This window comes from Engystomops pustulosus, chromosome 7 (genome assembly GCF_040894005.1).
Source record: "Engystomops pustulosus chromosome 7, aEngPut4.maternal, whole genome shotgun sequence".
In the NCBI taxonomy this organism is placed as follows: domain Eukaryota; kingdom Metazoa; phylum Chordata; class Amphibia; order Anura; family Leptodactylidae; genus Engystomops; species Engystomops pustulosus.
Window position 1 is genome coordinate 38,196,146 of NC_092417.1, and position 26,110 is coordinate 38,222,255.

General features: G+C 44.0%; 1 protein-coding gene across 4 annotated transcripts in view; it reads left to right on the top strand.

Annotated features, from left to right (window-relative positions):
• The window catches only part of DCAF5 (DDB1 and CUL4 associated factor 5), a 34,408-nt gene extending 8,508 nt beyond the window's left edge, over positions 1-25,900 (top strand). For all 4 annotated transcript variants that reach the window (XM_072115489.1, XM_072115490.1, XM_072115491.1 and 1 more), the window contains 8 exons: positions 676-819; positions 2,678-2,714; positions 2,794-2,933; positions 6,078-6,207; positions 13,676-13,889; positions 19,293-19,359; positions 20,586-20,713; positions 23,847-25,900. In XM_072115489.1, the coding sequence (XP_071971590.1) occupies positions 676-819; positions 2,678-2,714; positions 2,794-2,933; positions 6,078-6,207; positions 13,676-13,889; positions 19,293-19,359; positions 20,586-20,713; positions 23,847-25,505 (2,519 nt within the window). In that variant the 3' untranslated portion in view covers positions 25,506-25,900. The remainder of the gene's footprint in view (positions 1-675; positions 820-2,677; positions 2,715-2,793; positions 2,934-6,077; positions 6,208-13,675; positions 13,890-19,292; positions 19,360-20,585; positions 20,714-23,846) is intronic.
• The last annotated feature ends 210 nt before the right edge of the window (positions 25,901-26,110 follow it).

Consider the following 26,110-nt stretch of genomic DNA (forward strand, 5'->3'; position numbering starts at 1 on the left):
CCCAGGGCAGCCGAGAATAATACCGGAGACCCCAGGGCAGCCGAGAATAATACCGGAGACCCCAGGGCAGCCAAAAAAAAATCCTCTACTTTCCTGGATCTGCTTTTCCTCCCTGCATAACACTGCAGCTTCTTCTCTCCTCCATGTGCCGCTCTGTGTCCTGTGCTGGTTGTGTGCGTCAGCATCAGGACCCGGAGCAGAACTGCGGCAGGAGCAGGAGAGGATCCATGAGTAGTACAGTACAGCTGTCAAATACTTACCACTCCTGGGTCCTCTCCTTCAGGCACTCTGATCTGGTCCTGAACTTGTCGCATACAACCAGCGTCAGGAGTCCGGGAAATGAGTGGAGCGAAGGAGAGTTGTGGAAGGGCACATTGGACCGCTGACTCACCAGACCGGGCTATGGCTGCTGTAGCTGTCAGCAGTAACAAATGTTTAATTTTGTCGTAGTTCACTAATTACATAAAAAGTATAGGATATTTCTATACTATAATGCTTTACTGCATTTTTACTCTCACGTCTATTATTGTTTAGTGAAATCTAAGCAGCAATCATTACTTGGTATTTGAAGCATTATAGCCTGGCAGTATTACACAGACAGATTACATAAGTGATACAGTTATAAAATGATATTTGTGCCATAAAAATATCTTCTGATTGGATGTTTCATTACAGGAGGGGATGACCGCCGTGTTCTGCTGTGGCACGTGGAACAAGCCATTCAGGCAAGGGCTAAACCCATTCAACTTAAAGGGGAACATCACTCAAATATATTTTGCTTGGCGTTCAATAGCTGCAATACCAAGGTGTTCTCTGGAGGTACGTGCTTTATATATATATATACCATCTATCAACCCGTAGCCCCTTATATTCGCATATACTCACATTTTTTTTAAATGTATCTTAGTGTGGGACCAAGAGGGATATATTTTGGGACACTAAACGACTGGTATATAGGGACTTGTGGGTAGTTTAGTGTCCCAGATCGCTATGAACATTAGCAAATCTCTGTGTGTCATAGAAGTTAAACATGTTCCCTTCTCTCCTGGGATAATCATATCCAGTCCTCAGTTGCCTCCAGCAGTCCCATATAGAATAAATGGAGTAGCAGTCTGAATGATTCCCTTGCCGCTCTGTTCAAAGTCGTTAATTTTGTCCTCCTTGATTAAATATCGTCCAGTTGAACCATATTCAAATTAAGTCATTAGTATCTGATCTGCAAAGGTCCAACTCTCCTCTTCAGTGGCTTTTCTGTTTCTGTTTTGTTTGTTTTTTCTTCGGCATTGTCCTATTCAAGTGAACAAACAGAGGCTACTGATTGTTTGGCAGAAGAGTCAGTGAGAGAAAGGGTCTCAAGTTTTAGTTTGAGTCTCTGGTTAACCTGGTGACCTAATCTAAAAGGTTGTCCCCTTTGATCAGGCCTGAGTGTTATGAGTTAAATGGTGCAGGAAATTGTGCAAGCACAAGGAGCACGTTTCTCTCGGATTGAACTCCACTTGTGGGAAACCTGCCTTACTGCAGGATAGGGAACGAAAGTCTGACTTGTGGGATTGTGCTCCAAACCCAAAAGTTCCCGTTTGTATAGGCTATCTCAGAGTCCCTTCAATCGGACCCCCAATAACTAAAAGACTTAAAGAGAATATTCATAATATTCATAATCACATGAGTAAATGAATATTAGGCTATATTCACACTGCCGTTGCCCGCCCGTACCGTACATAGGAAGTAATGGAGCACGGCGCCGTATTATGGCAAAAGACAGGACAGGTCCTATCTTTTTCCGGGTACGGAGCGGTACGGTGCCGCACGTGTGCTGCACCGTACCGCTCCCGTAGGGCGCCGTGCGCCCATTGACGTCTATGGAGGACGTATATCGGCCGTATATACGTCCTCCATACGTTAGTGTGAATGTAGCCTTACCTAAATACAGGTGGTCCCCGACTTCGAGGACATCTACCACCAGGATGAAGGATTGTAAACTAAGCACACTGACATACTGGTGTGTGCTCTCTCTAGCAGGATCTGCTCATCTTTTAGCTTCTTATGTCCTGTTTAAAAAAAAAAAAAAGCTTTTAAAATTATGCAAATGAGCATGAGGGCTCCAAGTTCCTTATAAGTTAATTGAGCCTGGAGCCCCTCTGGCTCATTTGCTCATTTTTTAAAGTCTTTTTTTACTTAAAAACAAGGGCATAGGAAGTTTAAAGAGCAGATCCTGCCAGAGGGGGCACACACCAGTATATCAGTGTGCTTGGTTTACAATCCCTTATCCTGATGGGTGTCCTTAAAGGATATCTACCAACTTACAGACAAGCCTCTCTTTACTTTAGTTTAGTCCCGTCCCAGGCTGCACTGATCAGCTGTAAGATGTCTGTAATGAAGTTTTATTGATAATCCTTATTCTCACGATTAAAAAAAAAATTTTAAAAATCCAATTGCCACAAAGACAAAATTTTTTGGGGGGGATTTACAATTACAAAATACCAGTTCCAACTTGCATACAAATTCAACTTAAGACAAACCTTAAGAATCTTGTACGACATCCAGGGACTTGTACAAGCCTGTACTTGGAGGGATTGGATGTCCTCCTTATCACAAGGAGGATCTCTACAAGTAATAAGGATAAATGAAAATACTTTGTCATAATGGCATTAACATATTATTTGCATTTGCTTCGCAGGGAATGATGAGCAGGTGATCCTCCATGATGTTGAGAGGTCGGTGTCCTTCACATTATAGTCATTCTGTTACTTTGATGATGACTATTGATAATCCATGATGTGTTTTTTCTTCTAGTGGCGAAACATTGGATGTTTTCACTCATGAGGAGGCGGTGTACGGACTCTCGGTCAGTCCTGTGAATGACAATGTGTTTGCCAGTTCATCAGATGATGGGAGAGTCTTAATTTGGGACATCAGGGAGTCTCAGCAGGGAGGTAGGATTTTCTTTATGAACCCGCTGATCATGCTGGTGTTTGCCTTATCATGAAATGGGTTTTCTCTACAACAACACTTATTAATGTTCTGTGCCTAGTTAGATAAAAGTTGAGAGTCCTCAGTTGTTTTTATTGGATGACTAAAATGATATACTATGCCTGATGAAGAGACCTCCGTAGTCTCGAAAGCTTGCAACTATCATCATCCTTTTTAGTTGGCCAATAAAAGGTATCAACAACTGAGGACTCTCAACTTTTTATCTATTTAAAGGGGTTTTCCCGCGAACCGAGTGCTGAGAATCCGTTCTAAGTACCCCACAGATCACGAAAACCAGCTCGCCGATCTCCGTCAGCTCCGTAGAGATTGATGGAGCAGAACTTTCATGTGCAGCCGTCGGCTCTATTAGAATGAGGAGCAGGGAGGGGTCCGTCGGACCCCTAGTTTTTCGCGATCTGTGACGGCCTCAGCACTGAGACCCCCCCTGATCAGAAAGTTAGGCCCTATTCAGTGGATAGAATCTCAGTTCATGGGAATACCCCTTTATCACAGTACAAAGAATCTTTTATCAGTGCCTAGTCTAACCTAATCAATCTACCAGTATGTTTTGGAGTGTGGGAGGAAACCATAGGAACCAGAGGAAACCCACACAAACACGGAGAGGACATACAAACTCTTTGCAGATGTTGTCCCTGGGACTTGAACCCAGGTCCCCAGCGCTGCAAGGCTGTAATTCTTACCACTAAAAGTTATTGGCGTCAGAATTTGGAAAAACAAAGAATTTTGTTTTCGTGCAAAAGATTTACATTTTCTCAAATGCAATTTGGAGCGCACAGTGAAAAACGTCAAAAAAGAGCCCGCAATTAAATGGTGCAAATGCGGTTTCTTGTCAATTTTACAGCATTTTGGATTTTATTTCCACTTCTCAGTAATCGGCATGGAATATAAAATACTGTCTCTAGGAAGTGCAATCTGTTACTCAGAAAACAAGCCCTCCTGAAAATAAAATTAAAAATGTTATGAAAATTTGGGGAGCGACAAACAGAAAATAAAATGGTAAAAGCTCATTAATGGCAAGGGGTTAAATGCCCCCTTTACAAAATGGAGTAATTCTCTGGGATGGTGGCAACTGAAGCCACGCTCACACATGGTGTTTTCGTTGCGTTTTGACCCTCCGTCCAAAGACTCCACCCAGGATCACATGTTGAGGTAACATTATGTTTCCAGCACATTCACTGAACGCAAATTAAGTACAATCTTACCGCAATATGTAATCACAGGTGGAACCTTTTGGATGTGTTTCAAAACGCAACCAAAACTTCACTTGTGAACGCTGCCTCAGAGGCTCTGCAAACACCTCATGGCACCTGATAATCTGCCCTACAAAACCTCAGTGGCTCCTTCCCTTCTGCGCCCGCCATGTGCTCAGACAGCAGGTTATTTTAGGGCTAAATCAACGTAGTAATGATAAAAATTTGTAAATTCCAAATCGAACCTTCATTTTGTTTTCTGTAAAATACTAAAAGGGTTAACAAGCGTCCTACCTGCTGTTTTGAATAGTTTGAGGGGTCAAGTCAATAGAAAGGGGTTTCTATTAATAAGACTTCCAAAACCCCTATAGAAATGAAATTTGTTCCAAAAATAATTGATTCTAAAAGTTTTTTTGAAAATAAGGACACTTACCGAGATATGGTAAATATTAGTCTTACTACCCAAATTAGTTACTATCCGTTTGAAAAACGAAACATTGTGAATTTTGAAAATACCAAAATTTCCCACAAATTTGGAAGTTTTAAAACCACCTGGGTAAGTTAAAATTAGATAAAGTGACACTTTCCAGTTTTGAAAAATAGGCCTTAGTCATCAAGGCACAAATTATCTTTGTCACTTAGAGGTTTAAGGAGGCCATGTCAGGTCGATCTGGGACCCTAAACCAACCACAGGAGGTCCTTGTGCACCTTCGATTTAAGTTCCCAAATCAACCAGCTTGACCACTGTACATGAAATAAAAATAATAAACTTTTATACTTGCCTAGATGTGAGTACAATGAGGCACATAGATCTCACATCAGAAGACCCCGCAGCGATCAGACAAGTGAAGCCGGGATAAAGACCCAACTTTATTGCGCATGCGCAGTACCTACACCCCTTGCGCAGTGACGCCAGAGGGTACTACGCCATTAAATTGACTGGGTTAGGAGTTTGAAATGGTCTAGTGTCACATAATAATATTTATAATTGCTATATTAATAAGAGTTTGTCATATCAGTCCCTGTCCCCATGGGGCTCACAATCTAATCAACCTACCAGTATTTTTGGAGTGTGTTTTGCATGTCTATAAAGGTGCCATCTGCACGAGTTATGTGTAATAATATGTGATAATCCTGAGTATGCAGCACCATGACATTATGTTTAGATGCTCGAGTTTGCTTGAGGTGTTCCCCCCCCCCCCCTTCTATACAGGCGGTCCCCTACTTAAGAACACCTGACTTACATACGACCCCTAGTTACAAACGGACCTCTGGATGTTGCTAATTTAAGGTACTTTAGCCCTAGACTACAATAAACAGCTGTAACAGTTATCACTGGTGCCCACAATGAAGCTTTAGTGTTAATCCTGGTTCTAATGGCAATCCAACGTTTTTAAAAACCAATTGTCACAGAGACCAAAAAAAATTTGTCTGGGGTTACAATGATAAAGTATACAGTTCCGACTTACATACAAATTCAACTTAAGAACAAACCTACAGACCCTATCTTGTATGTAACCCGGGGACTGCCTGTACATCTATATGACCCTGATGAAGATATGCACAATACAGTACAGTGGTCGTGTTCACACACTACAAAACACATTTATGATGTCCACCACCTATGGGAATTAGTCTCTTGTTAGGGAAAAAGATAAGGGAAAGTTGTATGTGATGGGCTCTCATGATCATTTCTATAGGGATGAATATATCCGCAAAGTGATCCATTGCTCCGTTTATTCAGGGGATCCCTGTTATTGGGGTCAGTGGGGGTCCCAGTGTGTATACCACCGCTGACCATTTACCACCAATCCTGTCGATAGGAGATGACTTTGAAGCTTGCTACAACCTCTTAAATTGACCAATCCTGATTTATATTTTGTCTTCTATCTTCAGATCCTTTCTGTCTGGCTCATTATCCATCAGCCTTTCATAGTGTTATGTTTAACCCAGTTGAGCCCAGGCTGCTGGCCACCGCCAATTCCAAGGAAGGTGTCGGACTCTGGGACATCAGAAAACCTCACACGTAAGACCTAGCTTTTATTTTGTTACCACACATCCCATCCTTCATGTTTTTCAGGATTTTGATGATCTATTTGTAGAACATGTCATTAATATTGGATTGTGGGAGGTCTGACACTAAGTACCTCTATCAATCAAGCAAACTGCGCCATACCCTGCAAAGTGGGTGATTCAGAACTGCTCCTAGTCCAGTCAATGAGAGCTTTGCCTTCATAACCTGACTTTGTTAAAGATTCTCAGCTCCTCCTGCTCTATAACAAGCAGCCTGCAAATAGGACCCTATGTACAATCTGATAATCTCCAGCTGCTTTATAATATATTGCATGCAGATAGGACACTATGTATAATGTGCTTATCTCCTCCTGCTCTATAACATGCTACCTGCAGATAGGACACTATGTATAATCTTCTCAGCTCCTCCTGCTCTATAATATGCTGTCTGCAGATAGGACCCTATGTACAATCTGATAATCTCCCGCTGCTTTATAATATATTGCATGCAGATAGGACACTATGTATAATGTGCTTATCTCCTCCTGCTCTATAACATGCTACCTGCAGATAGGACACTATGTATAATCTTCTCAGCTCCTCCTGCTCTATAATATGCTGTCTGCAGATAGGACCCTATGTACAATCTGATAATCTCCCGCTGCTTTATAATATATTGCATGCAGATAGGACACTACGTACAATCTGCTCAGCTCCTCCTGCTTTATAACATGCTGTCTGCAGATAGGACACTATGTATAATCTTCTCAGCTCCTCCTGCTCTATAATATGCTGTCTGCAGATAGGACACTATGTATAATCTGCTCAGCCCCTACTGCTTTATAACATGCTGTCTGCAGATAGGACACTAAGTACAATATCCTCCTGCTCTATGACATGCTGCCTGCAAATACACTTTAAATAATCTCTGTATGAACCTCCTCACCTCACCAGTTATTCACCTTTTGAAATAAGATATGTGCTTCGTCTGGCTGGCATATATATATAATATAATATATATGGAGTGTTTTTTTTTTTTCTTAGAGGGATGTCTTATTTTTTTTCAATGAACACAAATTCGTGTTTATTCTTGAACAAAAGGAAATCTACCACCAGAATGAAGGATTGTACCCCAAGCACACTGACATACTGGTGTGTGCCCCCTCTGGCAGGATCTGCTCTTCATTTAGCTTCTTATGCCTTTTGTTTTGACCAAAAAGGCTTTAAAAAAATATGCAAATGAGCCTGAGGGGCTCCAGACGCCATTTACACCTATGGAACCCAGAGCTACTCAGGCTCATTTGCATATTTTTTAAAGCCTTTTTTAAAATTAAAAAAAAGGCATAAGAAGCTAAAAGAAGAGCAGATCCTGCCAGAGGGGGCACACACCAGTATGTCAGTGTGCTTGGTGTACAATTCTTCATCCTGGTGGTAGATTTCCTTTAAATATAATCCTGTTATTATCTTCTGGATCATCATCATTGGAACTTTCCAAACTCTAAATTCCATTGTGAAACTGTTGACTTTAGAATGTTTGTCCCCAAATTCTCATGTCTACTAATGGCACTTTCCTTATATGAGCCCCTTTGTCCATGTAGCTGCTCGTAGCACATTGCATCTGTCAGCTCCCTTCTCCTCTACGCTGCTTTCAACTAACAGGCTTAAGGGGGCAGACTTCAAACAGCAATATCTTCTTTACCATAGCTTCTGGTCTTGTTTTGAAGAGTAGAATCTCCCCATAAGGACTGTAGGGGAGATTTATCATGACTTGTACATCCATTTTTTGGCGTGCAAGTCCTGAAATAATTGCAATTACAGGTGGTCCCCCCCACCCGACTTACATACGACCCCTACAAACTGACCTCTGGATTTTGGTAATTTCTTGTACTTTAGCCCTAGGCTACTATAAACAGCTTTAACAGTTATCAAAAGTGTCTGCAATTAAACTTTATTATTAATTCTGGTTTTAATGACAATCCAACACTTTTCAAATCTAATTGTCACAGAGACCAAAATAATTTTGGCTGGGGTTACAATTATAAAATATACAGTTCCGAATTGCATACAAATTCAATTTGAGAACAAACCTACAGAACCTATCTTGTATGTAACTAGGGGACTGTCTGTACATGCAAAACACCAGTAATTGTAATTATTTTCAACTTCATCCTATCTACACACCAAGTGGGCATGGATGGGGCATGAATTGGGTGCAGCTGGCGGCAGAGTGGACCTGTGCGTGGTGTTTCTAAATCCCCCCCCCCCCCCCCCCCCCCCCCCCGCCTGCACACTCTCTAAGGCCTGCGAGCATTCATTGCCAATTGGATACATTAGTTGCCACATTACCATAGATATCCACTGTTAAAGGTAGTCAGTAGTGGGAGCTAAATGTGAAAATCACACTCCCGACTGTAGACTGTCCTCTTTAAAATGACACCAGAACTGTTTTCTGGGTTCCATAGTTCAGAAGATACAACTGTTTGTGACTATGTCTCATTTGGATGTGGGGGTTTATATTTTGGGCCTACTCTGAAAAAAAAAAAGACTTGCAAAATTATGCAAGGGCTTATTTTTAGGGGGAAATAATGTATAATAAATAACCTTGGGTTTAAAGACTCAAAATCAGCAAAATCATTCAAATGAGCAAAATAGATACTTTTTAGAAATACTGTACTAATAACTTTGAAAGCAGAAAGCAGGCTTTCTACTGCATTCTGCATTCTCACCTGCAGGTGGCAGCACTTGCCTATTCTGTTTCAGCCTTTGCCCTGTACCAAAGCCCTACATAAAAACATTACTGGCAGGTCCTGACAAGAAGGTTTCCAGACTTCACAGGGAGCCACATTCTTAAGATTTCTAGCCTTGCTTGGAAAGCAGGATTCATCAAACGTGACACCCTATTTATGTTATGCCTCGGGCTGGGAATACAACAAGGACTAGAGAAAGTTAAGGCATAGATAAAGCAGTTGATCTTATAAGGAAGAGTAGCGTGTGGCTTATACAGCTATGGATGCTCATGTCTTCACATCTTGGCACCGCAAAATAAGTAAAGCTGATACTAACATATCCCTGTGATCTACTGGATTAACCAATAGTAATCCATGCGGATGCTTTACGGGAATCATATTGGTATCTGGTTTTCCTTGAATTTATGCTTGTATTTTGGGTTTTTTTGCATTCGTTATTGCGAACCAAAACGAGAAGCGACAGAAGACTTAGAACGGGGGCAAATCTTTCCGTTATTAATTCAGGAACGGGGGGGGGGGCTTGGCCCAATCGCATATTTGTTCCCACTGAACCGCATACGATCGGTAATCGGCACCGCATGTTACCTGGAAAGCAATGCAGAACACGTGGAGCTCCTTACCGATCTCATGCACTTCAGTTGAAACGGATATGCGATCAGGTCTTGGCCCTCCACACTTTGATGAGAATAGATTTGCCCAATTACTTTAATGCAAAACACCGGCGGCTCGTTTCCCATAGAAACGCCTATACGATAGGGCCGTGGCCCGCACCGGTGGGTTCGGTTTGGTCTGCATTTGCAAACGCAGCCAAAACGTCCCGTGTGACAGCGCCCTTAGGGTGTTGGTGTTTTGCGTTAATTTAATGCAATGCTCGTTCCCCATCGCAGGCGTTTCCATAGAAACGGCGATGCGATCAGGCCGCCCCAGTGGGTGCGGCTTTGTTTGCATTTGCAAACGCAGACAAAATGGCACATGTGCCACCACCCTTAGTGTGATGCCACACATGGCATTTTGAACCCGTTTTTGGTCCATTTGTAGCAGTCTGTTAAACACATGTTTTTGGACGGACTGCTTAAAACCGCCATGTGTGGCATCACCCTAAGTGTATAAAGTTCTGCAACATAGAATGGAAGTATCATAGTGTATTATACAAGTCCCATAGATTGCAAGCAGGGCCCTCTCTCCTATTGTATGATCTGACCATGTTATGATTCGGCAATGTCTTATTTTATTTGTATACATTCCCCATGATCAATAACGCGCTGCGGAATATGATGGCGATACGAAACACATAATCAGATAATTTTTATTAAACACCAACCCATTTTTTATTTTCCAACAGACAACAAAACTCTTACAAAATGATGCAATACAAAAAAAAAAACACTCCAATTTCCCTCTACAAATTGATTGTGTTTAATGCAAAAATTAAATACCGTATATAGATATTGCATTAAAAAACCTGTAGTGGGTATCACTGCATCCAAATCAACATTTGCCTTATTTGCATTATTATTTGCAGTCTTTGTTCTGTCCCTACTGGATTTTTCTACAGGCGTGAGATGTGTTTCGTCCTAATACATCTGCCGAGATGTCATGGAATTTACAAACTTATGTAAACCTGTAGGATTTGTCATGACTTGAACTGTGCGAGAAGAGTATCGTATAGTCTAGCCCACAAAATACTTGTTCCTCTTCTGAGGGTGCATACACGCGTGGTGTTGAGCACTTGCGTTTCGAAACACAATGGATCAGCTTAGATTTGCCTAGTTAAATGGCTGCACACATTTGCATTTACAAAACGTTAACACATATGGTTCTTAACACATGCGTTAAGTGTTGGGTTTTGTAAACACAGATGTTAACAGCCATTTAATTAAGCAGGTCCATCTTCAGCTGATCCATGCACATGCGTCTAACATCACATGTGAATTCATCCTAAAGGTCCCCATCCAGATAGATGATAACCCTCTGAATCTCACACGGGATTGGCCGACTATCTTAGTGGACCCTCTTCTGATATTGGGGAAGATGAGGATCAGTCAGGTTGGAATTCAGCTGTCTTTGGGAGAGACATTGCATGTAGCAGCAGGACGCACTCTCAACCTGCCTCTCCATCGGCTATTGGGAACAGGACCCCAATTCTCTTTATCGGTTGGCGTCCCTTATCAATCAGACTTTTTTTTTTTACCATCTGTAAGATAAAAATCAAACGTGAGACAGCCACTTTAAAGGAAACCTACCATGATGAATCTACCATCAGTAGTAGATCTGTTGGTAGATTCCTCCTGCTGCCTCAGCCCTAATCTGTAATTTAATAATCCTGGAACCTAACTTGCTAAAAACTTTATTTTAGGCTATATGCACACCAACGTATAGGGAATTTATAAACGGCATAAATACGCCCCCCATACACGACAATGTCTCACGGCGCCGTATGGGAGCGGTACGGTGCGGGACCATACCGTTCCGTAGCCATGTCATTTCTGTGCCCATCCCCTCCTCCTCTCCCCGGCGGCAATGTATGCCCGCCGTTCTGCGGTACATCGAGCCTACATCGTGTGAATGTAGCCTTAGTAATATGTAAATTACCTGCAGAGGCTACTTATCTCCCAGTGCCCTGCCAGGCTAGTACACGCCCCAGTAGCCTCTGCAGGTAATTTACATATTACTAAAATAAAGTTTTTAACAAGTTATGTTCCAGGATTATTACATTACAGATTAGGGCAGAGGCAGGCAGGAGGAATCTACCATCACATCTACTTCTGATGGTAGATTCCTCATGGTAGGTTTCCTATAAGTTAGCACTTGCGCAGGTCTTGCTCCATGCCCGATGAAGAAACGTGACCAATCTTCTCCTTGTCCTGAATCTAGATAAGAGACAAGATTTATTATCCTCCACAGTCGCATGAAATGATGACGCCTCTCATCCATGAAGGGAATTTTTTTTCTCTATTATTAGAAGTTGAAATCATTATTTGCAGAATCTTTTCTGAAGGAGGTTACAGCCGGCAGAAGCACATACCTGGAAAATCTCCCTAATCCTATTTAATCAGGGGATGATAGACGAGGCGGTTGTGTAAGATTATATTGTATGTAATGAATGGAGATGAAATAATCCTTAGCCGGCCGCACACTTCACATAGCCGCTAGCCAAAGAATTGTTCTGGTGACAGCTATTCTGCATGACTTCCCCCCGCACACATGCATGCTCGGCTGGGCCAGTCAGTACATGCATACTGAAAATGGAAAGGGGAAATCATTAAGGTAATCTCTGATTATTCAATCTGTGGCCAGCAGCTGCCCATAGTAGAGCGAGTAGTAAGCTACAAGTGACTGCTTGTATACAGTAGACATTCACTGGTGATGAATCAAACACGGCCTTAAGGCAGCATTTCTAGTTGAGGAACATCATGTCGGGTGTAGAAGAGTTTCCGGTGAGAGCATTGCCGCCTTTAGGCTGAGGTGGAGGCTGATAATACAGAGTGAGGTGTCACTGAGCAGGATCACTGATATTAGGCATGTAGTGTGAGCCTACCAGACTAGGATATGAGCTGTGGAGAAAATTCAGGGCATTAAAAATACATGCATCATACACCTGGGTGTAAATCATGGGTAACAGGACGCACATTCACACCTATCTCATCATCTATGTAATGCACTACGTTTCCTTTGCCTTCCAAGCTCAGCATATTGCATCCAGTAAAATTTGGCAACAAGGTCTGATCAAAGGATTGGTGATCAATATGAGGTCCAACATCCGGCTTCTCTGCCAATGGGCCACTTGACACAGCTTTGTTCCTACATTGAGTCATATGGAGGCCATACTTTAATTAATGGGGATCAAGTGCCCTACTATCTTAATATTCTAATCCTTATATGACAATGTGATACAATGCAACCTTTTTCGCACCAGGGATAGATTTCTTATTTCCAGGGCTATAAAGGAATGGGGTGGGGGTGGCCACTAAGCAGTCCGTATTTCACAGACTTTATAAATCTATTAAGTATGTTACAAAATACGTCCATCGCAAATCCCCCACCCCCACCCCACCCCCCACGCCTCTTTACACAACGTCTGCCAACGCCACAGTCCTATGGTTGTGGACCACTGCTTTAAAGTGTGCTTATCAGACCCCTGCACCCCAATAATTTTTTGGGGCATCTAAGAATTGTAATTGGTAAAGTGGTGGTAGCAGCCACCATATGGGTTGTCCATTTTACAATACAGATGATGAATTAAGCATAACTTGGATACTTATGGATAAAGGGGTTGGCCACTTTACAATGAATCTCTTCCATTAGATAGGTCTCTGCATGTATATGTATCTGTGCCTTTGCCTCCTTTGTGAGCTTCAGCCTATCCCTGTTCTCACCAAGCTGCCCTCTGCATATATACACAGATTCCTCTCTCTCACTGCTCTAGGCCGTCCTTGTGGCATCTCCTATTATGTCTCATAACGGTCCATCCTCAATGACAGACAAGAATGTGGTGGGAGCAGAAGGAGTCATATTCTTCTGCTGCATCTCCTCCTATTCAGCAGAGCTCAGAGATGTAAACAAAGTAGCATGGAGGGTCTGCACACAGAACAAAAATAAGTAGCAGGACTGCTGAATCACTTGCAGGGATTATCCAGGCAGTAAAGGCACATGGGCAACTGATGCAAACGCCCTTTAATGGATTTTGTTATAGTGTTACTGACTAGTGTTTCATCAGTTCCCTGTTTATTTCAGGTCTCTTCTACGTTATGGTGGAAACCTCTCCCTACAGAGTGCGATGAGCGTGAGGTTTAACAGCAATGGGACTCAGCTGCTCGCCCTGCGGCGTCGGCTGCCCCCTGTCCTGTACGACATCCACTCACGGCTGCCCATATTCCAGTTTGACAATCAGGGATACTTCAACTCGTGCACCATGAAGAGTTGTTGTTTCGCTGGGGACCGTGATCAGGTAAGGAAAATTATGAATTGTAAAGGTGATATTCATGAGTTTTAGTTTTATACAGCAAAAAATATTTTTGTAGATATTGTATTTTCCAAAACTGAGTGGCACTTTATTTACTGTGTTGATAGACACTATTTTATTCATCAAGTTCAACTATGGGTGATGTCACACATGGTGCTTTTGGGCAGTTTTTAGTGCGTTTTCAGATCGTAAAAACCGCATGCGTTTTTAAAAAAAGGATGCGTTTTTTTCCCGCATGTTTTTTTTTTTACGATCTGAAACCGCACTTACTAAAAACGGGCCAAAAACGGCCTAAAAACGCCATGTGTGACATCACTCTATGGGTGTAAAGCATTATTGAAGAGACCTCATCCGTCATACTTGGGATTTCAGCTCAGCCCCACTCACTTCAATAGTATTGAGATGCACAGAGGCCATGTGTGATGCTTGTACTTAAAGGGTTGTAACTACTTTTCAAGGTATCAACTATAACAAGATGATTAGTGAGGTTCCAACTGCTAGAATCCCCACAATTACAAGAACGGCACCCCAGGTGCATCTACATAGGTCTATCATGTATTAGTACGGTAGTGTCACAAATGACACAGGACCATAAACTCGATGAAGAAAAGAAGATGCACTAGATGACCCAAAATAGAAAATACTTTATTAAATATATACAACATACAATCGATAAAAACCACTAAAAAATGTAACTGATATGTTACATTGAACACTGTGCACCTGCACGTACAAAGCAGGGCTACAGAGAAACTCCCCTACAATCTGCCCCTCAAGTGTAAACAATTGTAAGATCACTGGGTGCAAAGTGACCAGCCAAACAAATACAATAGCAGCAATATGTATCAATATTTAGAAAGGGTACTCCACATAGAAGGGGGGATCAAAAACACAGACCCCCCGCCCCAAACAAATACAAGTGTAGCATTAATAAATACCAATACGTGGAAAAGGTTCTCCACATGGAGGGGGGAGATCAAAAAACACAAAATGATACAGGTAGCTGGATCACACGGGTAGTGGAAGGCAGAGAGGGGGGAGGCAAGACCCCACGCGTTTTGTCACCGATGTGACTTCCTCAGGGGTAAGTGAAATAATGAACGCATGTTGAAAATATATAGTGTGGAACTTAATCACGAAAATGCTCAGCTGTGAGAGTGGCGGTGACACATTAGTCAAGTATCGCGAGACCTGCACCATGCAGTTATATTTCGTGTAGGGCAATGTTTGCTTTTTATTCCAAAACCTTTTGTCCTCCGAGTTGGTGGCAGCGGCTTACTCCCGTCTCATGAATGCTTATCCATGTATGTGGTGGGGTCCGGAGGAATAGCTGCAGGCCAATTGAGCATATGGCTAACAGCTGTTGAAGATGCATGGACACCTTTAGGCTAGACCTATGGATCCGTTTCCACAGGTGGTGTAGGTGATCTGTGCAGCAGACATAAGGCCGTGTTTACATGTTCAGGTTTTCACATGCAGTTCTATATATAAGCCATAGCTGGGAGTGAACCATAATGGGAGAGAACGTATAACAGGAGGCCGTTTAGGACAAATCAAAAAGCCACATAAACAAATTTTAAGTACATCTTTGTGCAAAAGTAAATGGATGCCTGAAATCTCCAATAGGATTTTTTTTTCCCTCTTGAACATCCTCAACATACAACATCCTCTCTTAGGCCAGGTTCACATGGCATAATAGTCATTACCAATAATGGGTGATGTTGCATGTGAAAATAAATCCTGTTAATGACCTCCTAAGATGCTGATTTTAGGCACTTTTTGACAAATGGTGAACATGCCCTTCATGTAAGGGTCCAGCACCTCAAAGCGTCCTGTACACGGTTGTATTGCAGTATATCACTCCGGTAACTGGTCCTCCATTACACGCTCTCTTTTGCAGGACAACTCTATCTTTTTAAGGCTTGGAGTTCAATAATAATATGCAAAATAATAATTCCTTTATTTATAAAGGGCATACAGATTCTGCAGCACTGCCTCGAGCTTTCCAAATCGGTCCCTGTCCCCATGAGGCTCACTTTCTAATCAGCCTAATCAGTGTGGGAGGAAACCGGAGGACCCAGGGTGGAAACCCACGCAAACACGGAGAGAACATACAAACTCTTTACAGATGTTGACCCTGGGACTGGTTAGCATTACAGCCTTGCAGCGCTGGGGAACTGGGTTCATGTCCCAGGTTCAACATCTGCAAAGAGTTTGTATGTTCTCCCCCTGTTTGTGTGGGTTTCCTCCAGGTCCTCCGGTTTCCTCCCACACTCCAAAACATACTGGTCGGTTGATTAGATTGTGAGCCCCATAGGGGACAGGGACTGATCTGATAAACTCTGTGCAGCGCTGCATAATCTGTGTGCGCTATATAAATAAAGGGAATTATTATTATTGAACTCCAAGTCTATAACAGCAAGTGTGTTCGGTGGTGAAAGTAGGAGGTTTTATAGCCGGTGTCAGACATGCTCCTAAACATTGCGGTGTGTGTTTTTGTAGTTGTACACAAAGGATTTTTCATTAATCTGAGGCCCAGACGGGGAAACCACAAGTCTCATTCATGCACTGACATCACTCCCCAGCCCTAGTGTTGTTGCTGGATCTCAGTAGGAGGAATGCACCGTCTCACCTTTAGGCCACATTCTGCATAAACAAAGCGGAGCTGAAGGGAGAAGAAGAATTCCCGGTGGCTGCGCCCACAATGGATGTCTCCGGCAGCGCAATCCCCATACTTAGCATACTTATGGATTACAGCGCTGAGAACTTTGGCCTAAATCATTTAGGGTTATTATCTCTGTCAATCTGGATAAGACACGACTAGTTAATGAAGCTCCGGTGGCGCAGTCCGAGGACCCGTGTTCTTTACATACTGGGCCCCAATGATTTAGACATTAGTGCTCACAATCTTGCTTTGACATAGCCCTGATACATTTCTAGAATCTGCTTCCATGTAAGGCAGCTGCTGCTCACCGGTGCCTGGAGGCTTCCCCCCCCCCCACCCCCCACCCCCTATAATTGGTTCCAGTAAAAAAAAAAAAATGTAGCCCTCATGAAATGAAAGCAGGACTCTGGATTTCATGGCTTCTGTTCACATTCCTTCCAGACATCAGCACATGCCTTGAGCTTGTATCAGATAATCTGTCAGCACCCGGCTGCCCTCTGGGGCTCGAATGGTAGGAGGTAGGAGACCTTTCAGTTCAAGAATTTTATGGGCACAGGGTGCTCATCTGAGGGAAAAGGAGTGAAATCTGACTTATCGAAGTAACTTTCAGAAATATGGGAAACTTTTCTGCAGGGATGGGGTTAAAAAAAAAACCAAATGCAAGCTCTGTTATTATATTTCTGGTTTATAAAAATCTACATATCCTAGTGATGTCAGAATTTTGGATGACTGTGATTGGAGGGCAGAGAAACCCCCGAAGGTCACAGAAATTAAGGAGCAGAGTTCAGTTGAACACAATGGATGTGTGTGGCAAGGATCTTCTCAAACAATCAGAATATGTATGAAATAAGAAGGGTTAATTTATCAAAACTATCACAACTTTTTTTTTTTTTATCGACGGGGAGGTACTTCGCAAATGAATTAAGCGCATCTTTACTTCAGTACCGAAATCAAGAATGGTGCAATGAACACGAGTCTGGATAAAGATCACCCATAGGCTTTATATGAGCCTGCGTTTTGCATACCTCGCCTTTCAGAAGAGACCTCTGCTGAAAACAGCTACAAATATTGCATTGCACACCTCAATGGGAACCTGTCATCGGGGAGGTCATTTTTACCTGATGACCGGTTCCAATAGCCTAAGGCTTGTTCATTTCAGAGATGCCTTTGTCAGTAAATAAATACCCGGCTTTTTACTTGATTATTTTGAATTAGCTGGCTCACTATCTTGCATCCTGGTAGGGGAGCAGTTCAAAAGTCCTGTGTCATCTTCTCGTCAATCCCCCATCTTCACTCAGGAAGCAGGGGAGAGGCTGAGGAAAGGGGATGGAGGGTCATGAGTGAGAGTTACCTAGTAATTGCATGATAAGGGATGGGAGGAGTACACAGGGGAGGTTAGTGGGGGGAAAAAGTTGAGGTTTCATGCAGTTTGGTAAAGGGATAGGCCTGCATAAAGAGATGGATTTTTAGAGCACATTTGAAGCTTTGGTGTTTGGGTATTAGTCTGATAATTCTGGGTAGAGCATTCCAGAGAATTGGTGCACCTCGGGAGAAGTCCTGGAAATGTGACACTGAAGACCATCACTGATTACCTGATTTGGGCGTCTTCCAGCGGAAATAAGCACTTAGGCTACATTCATATGAACGTATGGGAGACGTATATATATCCACCATACACGGGAGCGGTATGGTGCAGCACTGTACCGTTCCATAGTCGGGAGAAAGATAGTACATGTCCTATCTATCCCCATAATACAGCGCCGCGGGCATATATCGCTATGGAGAGGGGCAGGGGTGAGCAGCGCTGGCGCCGCGTACTACGGTACGGCGGGCATACATTGTGTGAATGTAGCCATATTATTTTAGAAACACATTTCCATACCCTGTGTAGTGGCAAGTCAACGGACGCAACTTTCCTCCAATGGCACTAGATGAAAGCTTTTTGTAATAGTCTATATGGGAGATTATCCGCACATACACTAACATACAGGTTCAGGAACCAAAGGATTTGGGAATTCCAGAACATAGTCAGGCCCTAGGTATTTATTTTGACAGGGTGTAGTCAGAAGACAGTGAGAGAGGAACATGGGAAAGAGTTTTAGTGCTACAGCAGGGGTCCGTGATATAGGGAAGGATGATGAGCTTATACTAAAGGGGTAACATCTGGACCGGTATAGAGGTAATAATGAGCACAACACTTTATGAGCTGTCTCTGGTCAAAGGACCACATTCCTTAATGGAAAGACCTCTCAGTCACAGGTCACGTGTCTGTGTTTCGGCAGCCATGGTTTGGCACTCGGTTATATATATAGCATAATGTCTTGCAGCCACCAAATTCGCTTAGCCGATGATCCTGTTTATGGAAGCTTTCATGTGATGGTATTAAGTTGTACACTTTGTATGTACAGTAATGTATCAAGTATTTACCATGGGATTTTATTGGGATCTTCTGTGCTGGTTGCTCAGAGGATGTAACTGGAATTATTTATCTCTGGTTTTCCTGCCTAAAAAACTGTGACTATGAATGGAAATTGCAGTGTATCTAGTGTTTTATGTAGACCAGATGTCTTCTTGTATGTGAGTCTGGGGATTGCTCCTGTCTCTTGCTCTGCTGGTATTATGATCTAGCACAACTCTATCCTGCGTATTATGGACATCTAGGGGAAGGAAGTGAGTTACTGGAAGATATTCATACTTTGCCTATTCCTCAATTGTTCTTTCAGTACATCCTCTCCGGCTCAGATGACTTCAACCTGTACATGTGGAAGATCCCGTCCAGTCCAGAAGCAGGTGTGTTAATGTAAATGTGATTCTGCGGGGGTAGAGCTTTAAATTTTTCCTACACATTGAGTAAGGACTCATGGCCGTTATGGGGGCGGTGATCACGACCCCCCCCGCCACCCCCAAGTGCCTCACCGCACCATGGTGCAAAATATGGGACACGTCCTGTGTGCCACTCGTCTTTGTATGTACGTGGGTATGTATGCGATCATGTGGAAGGGGCCTAAATTTGTATATTTTTTTTACCCAAAATTTCCAAGGGGGTGGAGCCAGCCTCATCCAATGAGCGGCCTCCTTGGACCAGGGGACAACATAGTAGGTAAAAGTCAGCTGGAAAACAAGTCATGTCCAGTGTTCAACTAAATGGATGAAGTCAGGCCCCATGACCCACTGGAACTTTTTGTCAGTGCAAGGCCTTATACTGTATGTTCCAGATACAAGCAGTATGTGTTCTATATTTTTTTTTTCGTACCCCGACCCCTTTAGAGGGCGTCCACCTGCTTCCAACAAACCCCAAAAGTAAAACCTGAATTGTGCGAAGCATGTTGTTAGTTTCTTTTCATGCAAATTAGTTTTTTAGTATACTACAGGTTGCACTGGCGCTCAGTTTTCTAGTTTTACATATACTTGCAACAAGGGATGTCAATCCCTGCATAAGGGACGCGTAGGGCGACGCCGGGAAGTGTAGAAAGAATAAAGCAGGAATGGCCCCGCCCCATGTGCATTAAAGGAGCTCATTTGATAAAACAAAAAAACATAATTTTCTTTGAAATAATTTTCTCTGAAATAGCAGATTTCTGGGGTACAGGGTAGGTATGTCAGGAAAGCTAGGTACGTGCCCTACACAATACTGGTTTAAGTTGTGGGCCAGTTGTGTTCGTTCCAGTAATGTTTTTTAGCTCTACATGTGAACTGATCACGTCCCTACAAAATACACAAGAACCATCAGGCCTGCAGTCACAAATCGGCTAATTTCTTCCTGAGTAAAGGAGATTATTGCATCACTGTTGTGTAGTAAATGGCTTGGCACAAATCCAGCATCTGCTGATGACTGTGTAACACGCTCAGGACATGACTAGTATCCTCCATGTAATGTAGATGACAGGCTGCATGCATAACGCAACGAGACATTGCAGAATATTCTGTCTTAATACAATTTGTGCTTTGTTACTGTTCATTAAGATGTTTGTTTATGTCATTGTTGTTTGTTTGTTTTATGCCCATTACTCTTGTAGGCGGACCTGGAAGGGTTGTAAATGGGGCGTTTATGGTACTAAAGGGACATCGGTCTATTGTAAATCAAGTGCGATTCAACCCGGACACGTACATGATCTGTTCTTCAGGCGTTGAGAAGATTATAAAGGTGAGATGCCAAATACAGTCAATAAACTATAAGTAGATATAAAGAACTGATTGTAAGTCAGTGTATGAAAATGCAATTGTGCTTTATTTTAACATAAAACACATTGTATTACAGCTTACCTCACCTTTCATGTTTGTGCATAAGGAATAACATTGTTTCTGGTCATTACGTGACCTGTAAACTTAAAGGGGTGTTCCCATTACAGCAAATTAATGTTATTGTTTGTTTTATCAGAAGTTTCCAATATACTTTCTGTATCCATTCCTCATCGTTTTCTAGATCTCTGCTTGCTGTCCTTCTATAGAAAGCTTCTATATTTACTTCCAGGGGATATAAATCTGACCATGGTCACACAGGTGCACGGCTCGTTATATCACACAGCTCTGATTACTCTCTATAATACTAACGAGCCGTGCACCTGTGTGACCATGGACAGATTTCTATCCACGGGAAGTAAACATAGAAGCTTTCTATAGAAGGACAGCAAGCAGAGATCTAGAAAACCATAAGGAATTGATGCAGAAAGTATGTTGGAAAATTCTATAAGTTTTGATAATACAAACAATAACATTAGTTTGTCTAAACGGGAATAGCTCTTTAATTTTCCATCAGCTTTCATATCTGCTGTCTCTGTCGGTGAGTTTGCTGCACACGTTCACCTGGTGGTTGGTTTTCTAGCTGCTGTGACTCACTTCTGGTCGCTCCCTTCTCCATTGACCTCATTGTAATCTGACAATTCATTCTATTTCTGTCCATCTTCCTTGCAAGATGCTGAGATTTGGGACCCATTTAGCTCCTCCCCTCTTACTGTCACATAATATCACTGATTAATTCCTATTGTGTTACTGTAATGGGAGCGCCAACGTGCTGCAACAGAAACGCATAAGAACTCTGTCAATGAACTTCTCTTAAAGGGGTTGTATCAAGTTTGATTGTTGAGAAAAAGGCAGGAAGGTACTTGCAATAAAACTTTTAGTTTATTCCATAATTCTTGAAATAACATCGAAAGACTGGTGTACACGATAAGGTTCCAAGATCTACGCATTTCAACGATGTTGTCTTAAACATGGCCTAGTGAAAAACTACTCAGTTTGATTGTTATGCGTTCCCCCTGTGTATAGGAGAAAACAATCTGTTTGTGAGAGTCCAAATGCTGGGACCCCCACCACAGTTAACAATAATAGGGCCTCCTCACTACAAAGGGTTAAGCTATCGAACACTCAAGTCGAACGGGACCTCTGTTATTGTGAACTATTGGGGGGTCTGTTCTGGTGATCAGATTGTTAGGAGATCACAACAAAAGTTGATACAACCCCCTTTAATGGCGATCATAGATACAGGATATCAAATCAAATTGATGACATGATTTTAGGACACCCATTATGTATGACCCTTCCTTCCACCTTCATCTGTCAGTATTGGCGAGTCAGGACACCCCCATACACATTAGATGGTTAGCTGATTTTCCGCAAGCAGTGTGTTGTGCCAATATTGAACGTAAATAGAGTATAAGCCCAAAAAATGGGCTTAAAAATCTGTAAAAAAAAAAAAAAAAAAAAAAAAGGAACGCTGTACTCACCTCTCCGACGCCCCCGCCGGTCCTTTTTTACTTTGGCAATGCTCTGGGTCTGTGTCCTTGTGTGGTACCGTCGCACGCACTATGAAGTCAGCAAGCGGCCGACATCATGGTACGTGCGACGGAACCGCGCAGGGACATGGAGCCGGAGCATAGCCGAAGCAAGAAAAGGGGCTGCAGAAAAGTGAGTAGAGTGTTTGTTTTTTTTATAGGCTGGGCATACTAAGGGCAAGGGCTGGCCGGCTGTATACTGGGGCCAGGGGGCTGGCCGGCTGTATACCGGGGCCAGGGGGCTGGCCGGCTCTATACCGGGGCCAGGGGGCTGCTGGCTGTATACCGGGGCCAGGGGGCTGGCCGGCTGTATACCGGGGCCAGGGGGCTGGCCGGCTGTATACCGGGGCCAGGGGGCTGGCCGGCTGTATACCGGGGCCAAGGGGGCTGGCCGGCTGTATACCGGGGCCAAGGGGGCTGCTGGCTGTATACCGGGGACAAGGGGGCTGCTGGCTGTATACCGGGGACAAGGGGGCTGCTGGCTGTATACCGGGGCCAAGGGGGCTGCTGGCTGTATACCGGGGACAAGGGGGCTGCTGGCTGTATACCGGGGACAAGGGGGCTGCTGGCTGTATACCGGGGACAAGGGGGCTGCTGGCTGTATACCGGGGACAAGGGGGCTGCTGGCTGTATACCGGGGACAAGGGGGCTGCTGGCTGTATACCGGGGACAAGGGGGCTGCTGGCTGTATACCGGGGACAAGGGGGCTGCTGGCTGTATACCGGGGACAAGGGGGCTGCTGGCTGTATACCGGGGACAAGGGGGCTGCAGGCTGTATACCGGGGACAAGGGGGCTGCTGGCTGTATACCGGGGACAAGGGGGCTGCAGGCTGTATACCGGGGACAAGGGGGCTGCTGGCTGTATACCGGGGACAAGGGGGCTGCTGGCTGTATACCGGGGACAAGGGGGCTGCTGGCTGTATACCGGGGACAAGGGGGCTGCAGGCTGTATACCGGGGACAAGGGGGCTGCAGGCTGTATACCGGGGACAAGGGGACTGCTGGCTGTATACCGGGGACAAGGGGGCTGCAGGCTGTATACCGGGGACAAGGGGGCTGCTGGCTGTATACCGGGGACAAGGGGGCTGCTGGCTGTATACCGGGGACAAGGGGGCTGCAGGCTGTATACCGGGGACAAGGGGGCTGCTGGCTGTATACCGGGGACAAGGGGGCTGCAGGCTGTATACCGGGGACAAGGGGGCTGCAGGCTGTATACCGGGGACAAGGGGGCTGCTGGCTGTATACCGTGGACAAGGGGGCTGCTGGCTGTATACCGGGGACAAGGGGGCTGCAGGCTGTATACCGGGGACAAGGGGGCTGCAGGCTGTATACCGGGGACAAGGGGGCTGCTGACTGTCAGCTTGGTATGGTATGTAACTAACTTTATAAGTAATTGACTTCCAACGCTACTGCCATAAATTAAAAAAAAAAAAGTCTGTCAGTTTGAATGTTATTATTAAAGTTTTTTATGTAAATAAAGTTTTTGTTTATATTGTTTCTGTTACAGATATGGAGCCCATACAAGCAACCAGACTGTTGTGGAGATCTGGATGGAGAGATAGAGGATGATTCCCGCAGTTTGTACACACATGAAGAATACATTGGACTTGTATTGAATAGTGGAAGTGGATTGTCCCATGATTATGCTAACCAGTCAGTCCAGGAGGACCCTAGAATGATGGCGTTTTTTGACTCTCTTGTCAGGCGGGAAATTGAGGGTTGGAGTTCTGACTCTGATAGTGACAGCACAATGCTGCAGCTTCACCCCGGAGTCAGTGAGCGTTCTGCCTATAGTGACTCTGAGTCCTCGGCTTCTTTACCTCCCTCTCCAGTGCAAAACCCCGGGGAGTCTGATGAGGCTGCCACCGCCGGGGACTCGCAGAGATCAAATGATTCCCCTTCTAGAAGATCCAGGACTACGTCACAAAAATTACGACTATTAGCACTTACTAAATACCAGGACAAATATCTAGCAGCCATTGCCAACAACTCAGACTCTGATGACAATGCAGGTGAAACAGAAGCGGAGGGGAGTAGCGCAGTCCCTCGACCTCGTTCTCCGAGTCCTGAGGAAGTTCGTTCCAGCAGCAGTAGCAGCAGCAGTAGTAGCAGCAGCGACGAGGAAGACATCCTTAGTGACCTCAGGAGCTCAATGCGACAGCGCAATGCATTACGGCAGAAACAAAAAATACAGAAGGAGGAAAAGGTAAAACCGAACTCTGAGAGCACATCGGCAATAATCGGCGAGGATGTGCACGATTACCCCCAGATCGCAGTGGATGAGCTCTCTACATCTGCTGAGTCTTCACCAGACAGAAGAAGTCCTACTCGGGTAGATCGAAAATCATCATCACTCTGTCCCAATATAGACTCTGTGGAGAGAAAGATCTACAAAGCTTACAAATGGCTCCAGTATTCTTACATATCTTACTCCAAAGGTAAAGATGGCGAACCTTCCACCGTGGACGCGGACGGTGACGACTCAAGGCCAGGAACAAGCCACAGGGGTAGTAGTACGCTGCCCCCCACTTTAGAGAGCGATAATACTTCCGATAGTAAAGACTCCTTAATAGATAGCCTTAACCTCCACAAAAAGGTGGAGGAGATAGAAAACACTTCACAGGACACCGGGTCTATAGAGTACTCATCAGAGGCGAAAAAGCTGAACGGGACCTCCGTCCATAAGGAACTAACGTCTTGCTCTGATGACTCTTGCGACCTGCGTGACGGTAGCACAGCGCAAACTAGCGCCGACTCCACAGTAAACCAGCAATCCCCTTGTACTGATAGTAAAAGCACAGACAGCAACATAAAGACCCCAGAAGGAGAACTAAAAGAGGAGGACGCGGAGGTGAGCTGCACTCCTCCCAGCAACGGCCACCTGCACCTTCACTCCACGGACTGTAATAACGGTGGACAGAGTTACGTGGAGCAGGTGGCGGCGTCTTGCCATACGCACTCCACTATAGACAGTACCAACTCCATGCAGGTGGTGGCGTCACTGCACAAGTGCATGTGTATAACAGAAGTGGGCTCTACTAGGAGTACCAAAGAGAGCGCCACATGTCACACAGACAACGGGGGCTTACAGCCTCCAGCCGCACTGAAAAGACACTGGCAGGAGGAACGTGAAAATCCTTCCTCCGAAAAGAAAATGAAACTTTAGGCGCGTCTCCTCGAGGAGATTTCCTAAGTGTGTACAATTCATTAAAAAAAAAAAATCCTGCGGCTGTGCCGGGCAGTTTGGCGTGGCATGGCCGCAGCTGAGTTTGCACTAAAGGCGGCAGTGTTTTCTTTCAGCTATTTTTATAGTTTCTTCTCTCCCTTTTTACGTTTAAGGTTAGGTGATAAGGTATCCGAGAGCAGCCGCACTGCTGGACGTAAAAATAATAATAATATCTTATTTAGTGGCGTGGACGTGGCACAGTACAGCGGCGGCAAGAATCTGAACTGCAACAGGTTTCTTTTTTTTTCTGTATATTGCCAAAGGATCCAAAATTTATCTGTGACGAGAAAACCTTAGGACTGACCCAACAAATTAAAGAAAACCCTTTCTTTTCAGTCGTTTCTTGTTTGACTGGTTTTGTGTTGTAGGATGTCAATCCAGCGACCTTCAGTACTATATACAGTGATGTATAGCTTTGTGATGCTGGGTCCAGGGGACAATCCGAAACATAACATGACAACTCCTGATACTTATTTAGCATTGGGAGTTGACCACTGAGCACCCAGTGTCAATGCAGGCGATAAAGAATGCCTGGACATGTTCTT